Consider the following 12,502-nt stretch of genomic DNA (forward strand, 5'->3'; position numbering starts at 1 on the left):
GGTTGGAGGATCAGCACAACATGAGGGACTGTATTAAGGGGCCACAGCATTAGGAAGGTTGAGAACCACTGATACAGAACATCACAGCCCCAATTCATGGAGGGACTTATGCTCTCTGCTTGATGCCCATCAGAGGTTTGCAGTGCCTTTACAGCTGCACTAGGGGACTTAGAGCCTAGGGTCAGCCAACACCTAGGAATTCAGATTTAATCACCTTTCCTGCCCGGGCTTCTGACACTTACGTAGAAGAGAGAATTGCCCACCAGATTACACAGTTCCTTCCTGGGAAGCAGACAGCACACGGTGTTTACCACGATTGGCACCCTGGGAACCTTTCCCTTCCTAGCTGGACTCCTGATGATACATCCATCTTTTTTATGACCGGTTCTGTCCTGCTGGAGGAAAATTAGAGGCCAGTTGCTTGCTGAACTCTGGGCTGCTCTGAGAGGATCCCTCAGGGGGATTAAGAAACCAACTTAGTCCCACCCCACTCCCAGGAATCTGTTGGTTTGATTTTAGAGTCTCCGTCATACTTGCTGGCTCCCAGCTCTGTCCTGGTTGACCTGACTTGGCGTTCCCTTCCTTAGAACCCCAGCAGTCCTCAGTGTAAGGAGAGGTGGTGTCCCCAGTGAATGTGTGTGGCTGACAAGGACACAGCCGTCTCAAAGACCCTAATGCCTCAGCCCGTGGGAGTGGTAAGGCCTTCCCTGGTGGGGCTCAGAGAGACGGGAAAGTCTCTCTGTGGTCTGAGTGTGAATGTTGACAGAGGGTGTGGAAAATGTCCTCTGTAGCTTTCTCCCCTGGAGGTTCTCCTTAGAGACCGCTCCTCCTGAGATTAGGAACACAGGCCTCCCTGTTCAGTGGTACATGAGAACCCGGCTCCTTGTTTATCTGTATGTAATAACCCGCCTCCGGGTTCAGCTGGATGCAGTAACCATAAACACGCCAAGCGTCTGGGTGCTGTGGCTTCTCCATTGGAGAGTCCTGACCTAGATGCACACTCCTGTGTCGGTCATTTCTTCACGCCCTGGCTACCCCAACAGGGGTTCTGGGACCTGAGCTAGGCAAGGGCATGGCAGCTCTCGGCTGTGCAAAGCCTCTGATTGTTCAGAGTCCTCTCCTCTTCCTTCTCATTAGGACTGTCTACAGTCACTTCTGGTCTCTAAGCTGTGACCTGTCACCTTTGGTAGACATTTCACCATGTTTTCTCAGTACGAACAGAAAGCTGAATGGATCCATTCCAGTAATGCAAGGCTTCATACTCAAAATCCCAACCCCAGCCGCTTTGTGGTTGAGCATAGCTTTTCTCTGGAATGATGATGTGGCGTGAATGTTAAGAATCTCTGTTTAAATGGGTAATGCTTTCTTTCTTTCATTTGTTTGTTTGCTTTGTTTTTATTTGTTTTTTTTTTTTCAAGGCAGGGTTTCTCTGTGTAGCCTTGACTGTTCTGGAACTCACTCTGTAGGCTGGCCACAAACTCAGATATCCACTTGCCTCTGCCTCTCGAGTGCTGGGATTAAAGGCTTGTGTCACCACCACTGGAAGGGTAATACACACCCCCACCCCCACCCCCACATATATATATATTGGTTTTTTTGAGACAAGGTTTCTCTGTAGCTTTGGAGCCTGTCCTGGAACTAGTTCTGGCCTTGAACTCAGAAAGATCCGCCTGCCTCTGCCTCCTGGGATTAAAGGCGTGTACCACCACCACCCTGCAGTTTGGTAGGTTTTAATGCATGTAATTTACACAACTGGAAAAATGTTTGATAGTCTATACAATGTGTTATTGAAGTAGTATGTTTAGGTTCTTTATAAATAAATATATATTTATTCCATTTTTGGTGGGATCTTTGATCAATATAATTCCTTCCTGTCCTTTGGCATTGAAACTGATTTGGGGTGTGTGTGCAGGTGTGCACATGTGTGTATGTTTGAGTATCTGGTGACATGAGATATTGGGCCTAGATCCTCATGCATGTTAACCAAGTGCTCTAGCACTGAGATATATTCAAAGCTCTTTTAAACCCTTTTTGTCATGGGACAGGGTCTTGCTAAATTGTCTACGCTGGCCTTAAACTCAATCCGTAGACCAGACAGGCCTCAAAGTTGGCAATTCTCCTGCCTCAGTTTCTCAAATGAATGGCGTTACAGATCTATATCTCTAGGACCAGTAAAAAATTTCAAATATATAGAACAAGTGCCAAGGATAGTATAATGGATATTCTTTTACCCTTCATATAAATTGGTAATATTTGCTTAATTGCTATATTTTTTGCAAAAGAGAATGAGAGAGATTTAATTTCTGAATCATGGGAAGGAATGTTACATACATCTTGACATATCACCCCTTAATACTTCCCCAAGTATTAAGACATTCTCACTACAATGGACTCAGCACACTCAGGAATCATCATTGAGACACTATTTGGGCACACTAGATTGGGCAGGAAATCTCCCAATGACAACGTGGGATCCCTGTGTGGTCACCAAAGTCAAGCCCTGCGACCTGTGCATTCCCCATCTTAAGTATATGCTCTGCCATTTCACTCACCCCTTTCACTATGCTGCCCCCGCCCCCCGGAGTAGTTGGCATTTTATTTCCTGTATATTCCAAGAGCCACAGAAGGAGTTTCTCTGCCCTCTGGGCTGCAAGTTCACAGCTGCTGTCAGAGTCCCACGAGAGTTTGTATCACCCACAGAGCCAGTGCAGTGGCTATGAAGTCAACCATGTCTGCCATTCAGCTACAAGTGAGGCAGTTTTTAAACAACAGAAATATAGCTCTCAGATTTCTAGAGGCTGGGACGCCCAAGGGCAAGGTTTATCTTGTTTCCTGGTTCATATAAGACTCCTCTTAGCTATGTCCTCATACGGTGTAAGGGGCAGAAAGTGCCACTTGTTTTCCAGAGCATACAGTGCCTGGTTTGGTGTGGGAGGGTCTCTGTTTTGTGTTGATTTCATTGGTTAATAAAGAAACCACCTTGGCCATTTGATAGGCCAGCCCTTAGGTGGGTGGAGTAGACAGAACAGAATGCTGGGAGGAAGAGGGAAGTGAGGCAATCGCCATGCCTCTCCTCTCTGGGTAAGACGCCATGGATCCAGCCACCAGGTCAGACATGCTGAATCTTTCCCGGTAAGCCACCACCTTGTGGTGCTACACACATTAATAGAAATAGGTTAATCAAGATGTGAGAGTTAGCCAATAAGAGGCTGAAACTAATGGGCCAGGCAGTATTTAAATGAATACAATTTGTGTGTTGTTATTTTGGAGCATAAGCTAGCCAGGCGGCTGGGAGCTGGGCAGCAGGAACACAGCCCGCTGCTCCTCACTACACTGGTTTCTGTTTGTTATAAGAGTATCTCAGTCACTGTTCTGCTGTGTCAAGAGGCACCATGACCAAGGCAATGCTTATAAAAGGAAGCATTTAATTGGGGGCTGGCTTATAGTTTCAGAGATTTAGTCCATTATCATCATGGTGGGGAACATGGTGCCATGCAGACAGGTGTTAGAACTGTTTCTGAGACCTTTACATCCTGATCTGGAGGGAAGGAGGGAGGGAGGGAGGGAGGGAGGGAGGGGGAGAGAGAGAGAGAGAGAGAGAGAGAGAGAGAGAGAGAGAGAGAGAGAGAGAGAGAGAATGAACGAACCTGGGTTTGGATTGGGCTTTTGAAACCTCAAAGCCTACCCTCAGTGACACACTTCTTTCAATAAGGCCACACCTCCTAATCCTTCCAATTCTATCAAAGAGTTCTACTTCCTGGTGACTGAGCATTCAGATATATGAGCCTAGGGGGCCTTCCTTATTCAGACTACCACAGGTATTTATTCCCCCTGAAATGTACCTTATCACTTCTTAGAGTCCCCACTTCTTCATAATATGTGCTTTGGGGTTAGTTAGGAAATTTAGAGGGCACAGGCATTCAAACCACAGCAAAAGCAATCTGGCTTTTTAAGAAGCTGTGACACTGGCTTTTAGTTTGTGATTTTATCAGCAGGCATTGGATGTGGACTTCTTTTAGACTAGCAGCATAGGGGATGTTTGTCTTGCTAGACATTCAAGGGCATCTCACATAGTCACATTTCCTCCAAATCATGTCTTGCAATAGTTTCTAACCCTCTTCTTGTTTTCTTATGAGATTCTGTGAAACTTAGACCAGGTTACCCCATGCCAGCCATCAGCCACTTACTGACAGTGAAGAGGAACCGGAAGGCCAGCACCAGGTGAAGATGCTAGCTTCCACGCATATTATTGTCCCTCTCTTTCCTTTCTGACCTGTGGCTCAGTTCAGTCTTTCTCTATGAGTCACCTCTTCACCCGAGTGTCAGGGTTTTTGTCCCTGTGACCGATTGCCTGAAGCAATCAACACGAAGATGGGGAGACGTATTTCAGCTCACAGTTTAGAGGTTTAGCTCATAGCTTCTTAGTTCTGTGCGTGTCTGTAGAGCATCGTGCTGCTGGGAGCTCGCAGAGGAGCCTGCAAAGGAGGGATTTCTCTACCTTGTGGTGGATACTGAGGGGACTGGGAAGAGGGGTCTGGGGAAGAAGTTGAACACTGAAAAGCATGTGACCAATTTCCTGTATCACTTAAAGCCTTCTGGAACCTTCCAGAGGAGGGCCACCATCTTAGAATATGCATTTCTATGTTTTCTATCAGTATGTTTACAAACAGTATTTAACTTCAGAATATGTTTAGCATACACGAAGAAACTCTGCACCCGTAAGTTGTAACTCCCCGTTCTCCTTTCCCGCTAGTCTCAGACCTTCTCTGTCTTCCTTCTCCCTCTGGCTCTTCCTGATGAAGAGAATTGTATGGTTCTTGGTACTGGCTTCATTCTCCTGTCACGATGCCTTTGGGGTTCATCCGTGCTATAGCGTGTCGTGGTACTCCATTCTTGTTTGCTGCTCTGTGACACATCTCAATGTCTGCCTCTGCTACCTTTTTCCTGTCCATCAGCTGATGGGCATTTGGGTGGTCCCCACTTTTGGTGCTTATGAACAATGCCTCTACGAGCTTGTATACAACTTTTTGAGTGGGCATATGGTTTTACTTCTGTCTGGCTTATAACTAGGAGTGAAATTGGTGGATCACATAGTTGGCATTTTCAAAACTACCTTCCCTATTACTTATACCATCTTATATTTCATCTAGCAGTATATGAGTGTTCTAAAATCCACTAGTTCCTTGCTAACTTTTGTAATTGTCATCTTAATTTTAGCCAAGTTAGTGGACATTGTCTTGTAGCTTATTTGTACTTATTCATTTGGATTTTTTTTTATTTTTATTTTTTGAAGTAAGCTCTTATATAGTCTAGACTGATCTAAACTCACTGTGTGGGCAAGGCTGGCCCTGAACGCCTGATCTTACTGCCTCCACTTCTCAAGCGCTGGAATTGAAAGTGTATACCACTGTCTTAGTTTCCTGTCTGTTGCAGTGATGAAGTACTCCAACTAAAAGCAGCTTAGAGCACAAAGGGTTATTTTTATCTTCCATTTCCAGGTTGCAATTCATCTTTGCAAGAGCCCCACTTCTCTGTTCAATCTGTGAGGACAATGCTGAGCTTCGGAGATGATGAGGTTTTTCCAGTACACAGCACAGACCACCTGATCCCAGCTTTTTCCTCATGGCTGTCTGTCCGTCTGTCTTTTCTACATTCCCTCACTGCCCCCGTTGGGTCTGTCCTTGGAGCTGTGCTTGACCTAGTGCTTGGCTTCCTTGAATTCTTTAGTAAGGAGCCACAAACTCACAGTGCAAACACCTCCCGTTCCAGGAGCCTCAGTCAGGGCTTTAAGGCCCTGGGGCGAGTCTTGAGTAGGGGACTATCACTGCCCTCTGTCTGCACAGGATTCGGTGACATCCTTTGCCTCATGTTCATTGATGGTGTCTGGAGACTCTGCTGAATAACTGCGGATGGAAACTTCCCTTACAGCCACGAGGGAGGCTTGCTGACAGACTCCCCCATGACACCATTAGAAGAGCGGGCATTTGGCCACTGCTATGGTTTATCTGCGAGGCACAGGGACCCACTGGTTAGCATAGAAAGTCTGGCTTGCTCACAGGTTTTATTTTAGCGATCTCACTCCAGAACCATGCTGTCTGCAGTTTTATTGGGTTGATTTCCCAAATAAGGGTACTCTGCTTTATCGTTTAGTAAGCTGCAGGGACTGAGGTCACACTTGTCCAGTTTATGCTGTTCTGCAAGGTCTCTGTAGTTGCTTGGGATGAAGTCCATTCTTTATTCATAAAAAAAGTTAAGCGAGTTCCATTGACTTCCGAGTTATGTTTGTATCCAGATCTCCTAAAGAAGAACGAGGGAAATGATCCTGATTCTCTTGATTCCTTAGATTAAAACTTTGGAACAGACCAAAGCCATCGAAGACTTAACTAAATCCCGAGATGATCTGGAGAAGCTGAAGGAGAAAGCAGAGAAAAATCTCATGTCGGTCAAGTCCGAGCTGGATGCTACAGAGGAGGAGGCGAAAGAGCACAGGGAAAGGGCCAGGGCCATGATAGAGGTGGCTGTCATTGAACTGGAGAGGCTGAAGAAGTCTCTGGAAGAAACTGAGAGGAGAGAACAGCAGGTAGATAAAAATCAGCTGGTGGGATCCTCTCCAGGCCATGACAGGATGCTGTAAGAGCAACAGAAGTCACACACTTAGCGATATGGATGGCTTTGGGAATGGGTGTGCCATCCTGTCCAGGGCCACGCTCAGCTCCCATGTGACAATCTAATTTCAGTATATATGCTGCCGGGAAGAGCATTATTCATACATTTCTCCCAACACAATTTGTAAAGATTTCTATATCATTTCAACAGATCCACCCACTCGGCAGTGTCTGTTTTGGCAGGCCCATAATCATCATGAGTTTCTTGGCCTAGAAAGGCAATTCCTACTTGCATGACATAGACCATAAGAAAGAAAAAGAAACGAATGTGCTTATCAAAGCAACCGAAAGCCAGTGCGAAGCCAGCTTCTGGTGGCTGGGAGATGTTTTAAATTGTGTTTGATAATTGCCTCTGGAGATTCCGCAGCGCACATGGGTTAGTGTTAAGCAGGGCTAGGAAGTCAGAGAGAAGCATTGTTTTCCACAGAGAGCAGTTGCAGGGAAACAGCCTCCGGTCTCAGACAGTGGCACCCAGACTTCATGGTTGACCAAGTGCAGATGTAGGCCATAAAAAAGTCCACATCAGCTGGCTGGCTACGAGGAGGAGCATTTTATCTCCTGAGCACATCAGGTCAGACATAAAGAACTCTGTCCCGGGCAGTCTGACCCTTACTGCCTTTGACGAGCATGTCACTTTCTGAAGCTGAAAAGGGCAGAGAATGGACTCTGTTCCTAGGGTTTTTTTTTTTTTCTTCCTTTCTCTCCGCTCTGATTTGGCTCCTGTGTCAGGCAGAGCTGGGAAGAGCCTGACTACACGAGCAAGTATTCTCAGGAGGGAAACATCTCAGGAATTGTGAGTTTTGGCCACGTTCAAAAGGGTGGGAAAGCTGGAGAGAAACTTTTGCATTGGAGAGGCGAGGCTGGTGCCTCGTTCTATTTAGGTGCCTCAACAAAGCATGGGAAGCAAGCAGCTCATATGCAGGGCAGTTATTTCTCTTAGGTCTAAGGCTGGAGAGTCATGGTCAGGGCACCAGCAGAGTGGGTACCAGGTTTATAAATGGTGTCTTCACGAACCCTCAAATGGGAAAAGTTCTCTGGGGCTTCATGGATAAGGGCACCAATTCTCTCTTGGAAACTTCACCACGGTGATCTTATCTAAGTTAACTAACTCACAAGGCTCCACCTTCCGGTACCATTCCACTGAGGATTATGCTTTAATATACACTTAGTGGGTGGGGTGTGCAAATAAAGGAAGCTTTCGTCTCCCATGCTGGACCATCCTCAGGAAGGAAGTTGGGGATAAATGTTTGGATGGTGTTCTGATGACACTCCATCAGCACGTTGGATCTCATCCTTTCTGAAATGGAGGATATTTAGTGAGGGCCTGTCTCAATGACACCCCTCTTTTGCCTGTCTTAGTGTAGGGCCACAGAAGCCGCCCCAGAAGGATGTGAAGAGAGGTGATGCCCACTCTAACCATTGCCAGTGGACCCTAGTAATCCGAGATCAGCCAGTGTTAGAACCACACGTCGAGACAGCAGTCTTTGCGAGGTAGTTTAAGAAGGACTGAGAAGCCCCGCGGTGTTCACCAGCTCATTCTTTCTCTTTGAATTTCATAAGTTCATTGCCCAGTTAACATCCCAGTGCAGAAATACTTGTCATCCACCCACAGGCTCACGCCAACATCGGTATAGCGCTATGTATGCCGTTATCGGTTCACTCGTCCCGGATGTCAGAGTAGACGCAGGGATGGTTGTTTCCAGAGGTTCTTGACTCAGCAGCAGATACACACATGACCATTTGACTCACAGGGGCTTATGAACTTGCTGAAGTCTGGGGAGCCCGCAGGGATTTTAGAAGCCATTTAGCAGGCAAGCCTGCTTATTCATCATTTAGGCCAGAGGATAATTGGCCTACCTCATGCAACCTGGGTTTTCCTCTTTTGCTGCTGTTGTTGCATTTGGCCTGGCAACGGGGATGTGTTTTCCCTTCCCAGCTAATGTCTCTCTGCTTGATGTTTGCAGCTGGTGGACTTCAGGGAGGAGGTTTCCCAGACGCTGGGCTTAAACTTGACCTCTCTCGCACTCCCCGACTATGAGATCATCAAATGTCTGGAAAGACTGGTCCATTCACACCGTCATCACTTTGTTACCTGTGCCTGCCTCACAGACACGACGGCCGAGCATGACTGCTGCTCGCATTGCCACTTAGCCCTTCGACACTGATCTCCTGCCTGAGAGACGGGGCGTACATCTCAAGTTGTGGAATAAAAAGCTTCCTCAATATTTTTGAAATTTGGCCAGTGTGCGACAATTATATACTCTGATGACATAGTGAGAATATATCATGGGTTGAAAGTGGTCTCCAAAGGTGCTGTCCCTAGGGCCAGAGAGATGGCTCAGCAGGTGAAGGCAGTTGCTACCAAGCCTGACAACCTGAGTTCAATCCCTGGAACCCACACGGTAGAAGGAGGCAGTTGGCTCCTGCAAGTTGTGCTCTGCCCCATACATATGCTCTGTTATATAAGTGAACACACATGCACACACACACACATACACACACATGCACACATACATACACACACATGCACACACCAGCACACACACAAAAGCACAAAAGTTAAAATGTCCCAGTCCTAGATTAATATTCAGCACTAAAACCACCTGTTACTCCATTAGCTAGTTAATCAAGACCCACAGGAATACCCTAGATTCTTGCCTAGATTGGGGCATACCAGCAGAGTTTGGAAGGGTTGACCTTCTGACCTAGAACATCACTAATGGCTTTACCTCTTAAGGTAACCCTTTGCAGAAGTCTTCTGAGAAATATCCTTTAAAATTATTTTATTTTTAGTTCTGTGTTTGCGTGTGTAGGTGTGTGTGTGTGTGTGCGCGTGCGCAGGTGCCAGCAGAGACCATAAGAAGGAGTTGAATCCCTTGGTACCGGATAACAGGCAGTTGTAAAGCACTTGGTGTGGGTGCTAGGAACTGAACTCAGGTTTTCTACAAGAATAGCACGTACTGTTAATAACTGAGCCACCTCTCAGCCCCATAAACTTTATTTATCCTTATATCTATAACTATCTAGTCTAAATACATACAATTTGACACACAATAATTGTACCTGTTTATAGATTTCTGGGTGACGTTCCGATCCATGCATACAGTGTATGGCCATGAGATCAGGGTACCACAGTGAAGTCTTAATGTACTTACTTACATGCTTTTCAGGGCCAAGACAGTTGTACTAACCTAGGGCTCTACATGGTTAGTATGGGAATCAGGACGTACAAGGCAGAGGCTGTGTCTCGTACACTCTGCACTCTCAGGTTCTGCCCAGTTTTGAGGCTGATAGGAATGGCTGGCACGAAGGAAGGAAGGAAGGAAGGAAGGAAGGAAGGAAGGAAGGAAGGAAGGAAGGGAGAGAGGAAGGAAGGAAGACAGGCCACCCTACAGTCAGGAGGAGATGTCTAAAAGCAGCAGCTAATCACTCATAACTCACCTAGGTCTGAGGGCTGACAAGAAGAATGGTTGCTTTTATTGCTGCTCCCAGGCTATGAATGGTGGTTTTGAGAGTTTGAACAGGGCTGCACTTTTCAGTTTCTCTTTCCTTGGGGTAGAGTTTCTCACTGACCCAGGAGACAGTCCGGCAGTCACCCAGGTCCGCCATTCACCATCTGCCAGCCTCCTGTCTCTCCAGGAAGAGTTATAACCACCTGCCCAGTCCCACCCAGACTCTGGCAGATCCATCTGGGATCCGAACTCAGGTCCCCATGCTTGCACAGCACGCTTACCCATGGAGCTGTCTCTCCAGTGTCATCTTGTATCTTTATCTGTGTCAGTAGAGTAAGCAAACAGAAACTCCTAGAGACATATACAGCTAAACGTTAAGTCTGAGCCGTGAGCAAGGCATAAACTGATTCCAGACAATCAGGGATAATGGAGACCTATCGACCAGTTGCAAAGCTAGGAATGAGATTGGATACTGGTTTGAATGGGAAGAAAACATAAACATATTCTTGCAACATCCATGTAAATGGCTCCTCCAATACATTTTTAAAGTTACACTGCTTCCCTCAGGCATGGTGGTGTATACATGTGATCTCAGCCACTAGGAGGCTGAGCAAAGAAGTTTGACATTAAGTTTGATGCCATTCTGGACCACAGAGAGAGTCTCAGACCAGCCTGGACTATAGAATGAAACCCTATCTCAAACCAAGCTAACAAGCAGCCAACTGGCTGAGTATCCAACTATCCAACCCTCCTGCAACTCCAAACAAAACAAATGACCATATTAGGTTGGCTTTAGCTCAAGCAGTCACCTCCTCGTGCCAGACTTTTATCTGCCTAAAGTGATAAATGTGTTATTTTCCCTTTGATTGGTCACTGGTTACATGTCAGGGGTCATAGACGACACTAGAAATAACCCATATTGGCTGCCACTGTACTTTGTCATGTGAAACTGCATTTCATATATCCAAATGTTATGGACTGTGTAAATAACAAATTCTTGATACATTTTAAATAATTCAATATATTTGAATATACACCATAGAGGCATTCAGTGGAAAGTATATGTGGGATAAGCATAAATAAATTCTGGGCCTGCAGATAGTTCATGGACACAGTAACTGTTATTTGGACAAGCTGAATATGTGTTACTAAAGGCATTTCCTTCACGTTAAAATGCCCATTGTTTGCTTGCCTTCCCTGTGTGCATTTATTCCAGAGTTGGCTTCCCATTTTCATGCTGTTTTGTTTCTCTATAATATCCATGTATATTTTATATTACCCAATAAAATGCATTAGATTAATGTGATTTTTAGATAAGGTCTTAAAATATTTAATACTAACTCGTCTAACAAGTACACTCACGGGGAATTGCTATTGAGGTTATTGTTCTGGTCACTGAGACATCTAAATGTTTTCAGAAAATATCTCACAAAAAACTGTTAGCTTGGATCCATCTAAATTTCCAGTCTACTCTCCTAGCCTTCTGAGGAACAGTGGCCAGTGATCTAGATCAGGTGGCGATGGGCTGAGGGGCTGTTGAGGACATCCATGATGCTGATGCTGTGAACACAGCATGCGGAAGAAGCTTCTAAGTTCTATTGGGGTAACATTTTTATGGTGACTAACCTTTCACCTGGAAGGCCTCTTCTAGTTTGTATAGTAGGGTTTAACCTTATGACGGGGCAATAATGTCCATACTCGATACCAGAGACTAGCAAATAGAAAGCCCAGTGTTACAAATGGGTTACCTCTTCAGAAGTGGGGTCTGATGGACCCCAGAATATTACAGGCTATCACCAATACTTTTGGTTACTCTCCAGAACTTGATGGTAAGATCCTATTGATGAAGACACCACATACTTGAGTCATAGGATATGGAGACATCAAGGTGGTACTCAACTTGATCCTTCATCCCTACTGACTAGCATTCGTAATACTGGAAGATGCTATGCACACCACCAGAGGAGAAAAGTAATCTGTTATCTTATTCAACTGTGAACCCTGTGAGCCACAATAATGGCCAGTCTGGCAAGACACGCCCACTGGTGCGATAGTGACAAGAAAGTCATGGAAGCAACCAAGCACTTTCTGATTGGATTTCCTCTTGGCAAGATTTATTTCTTAAAAAAAAAATCACTGTATCACCCCTTTTTTTGGTCTAAAATAAAAAGGTTATAAGTAATTTAAGAAAAACTATATATAATCAATATAACTATATATATATATATATATATATATATATATATACACACAATATATATATACAGGCAATAAGTACGTGAACAATTTCCAATCCATTTGCATTTGACAAATTCAGAGAAAATACATGCCTCTGTGCAAGATGAAAACTATGTGGCACTGATATCAGGGACTATGGCCTGAGTC

At 45.3% G+C, this 12,502-nt stretch overlaps 1 protein-coding gene across 3 annotated transcripts in view; it reads left to right on the forward strand.

Moving 5' to 3' along the window:
* The window catches only part of Ccdc170 (coiled-coil domain containing 170), a 55,357-nt gene extending 43,934 nt beyond the window's left edge, over window positions 1-11,423 (forward strand). For all 3 annotated transcript variants that reach the window (XM_038317670.1, XM_038317671.1, XM_038317669.1), the window contains 2 exons: window positions 6,344-6,580; window positions 8,630-11,423. In XM_038317670.1, the coding sequence (XP_038173598.1) occupies window positions 6,344-6,580; window positions 8,630-8,830 (438 nt within the window). In that variant the 3' untranslated portion in view covers window positions 8,831-11,423. The remainder of the gene's footprint in view (window positions 1-6,343; window positions 6,581-8,629) is intronic.
* The last annotated feature ends 1,079 nt before the right edge of the window (window positions 11,424-12,502 follow it).

This window comes from Arvicola amphibius, unplaced genomic scaffold (assembly GCF_903992535.2).
Source record: "Arvicola amphibius unplaced genomic scaffold, mArvAmp1.2, whole genome shotgun sequence".
Lineage (NCBI taxonomy): Eukaryota > Metazoa > Chordata > Mammalia > Rodentia > Cricetidae > Arvicola > Arvicola amphibius.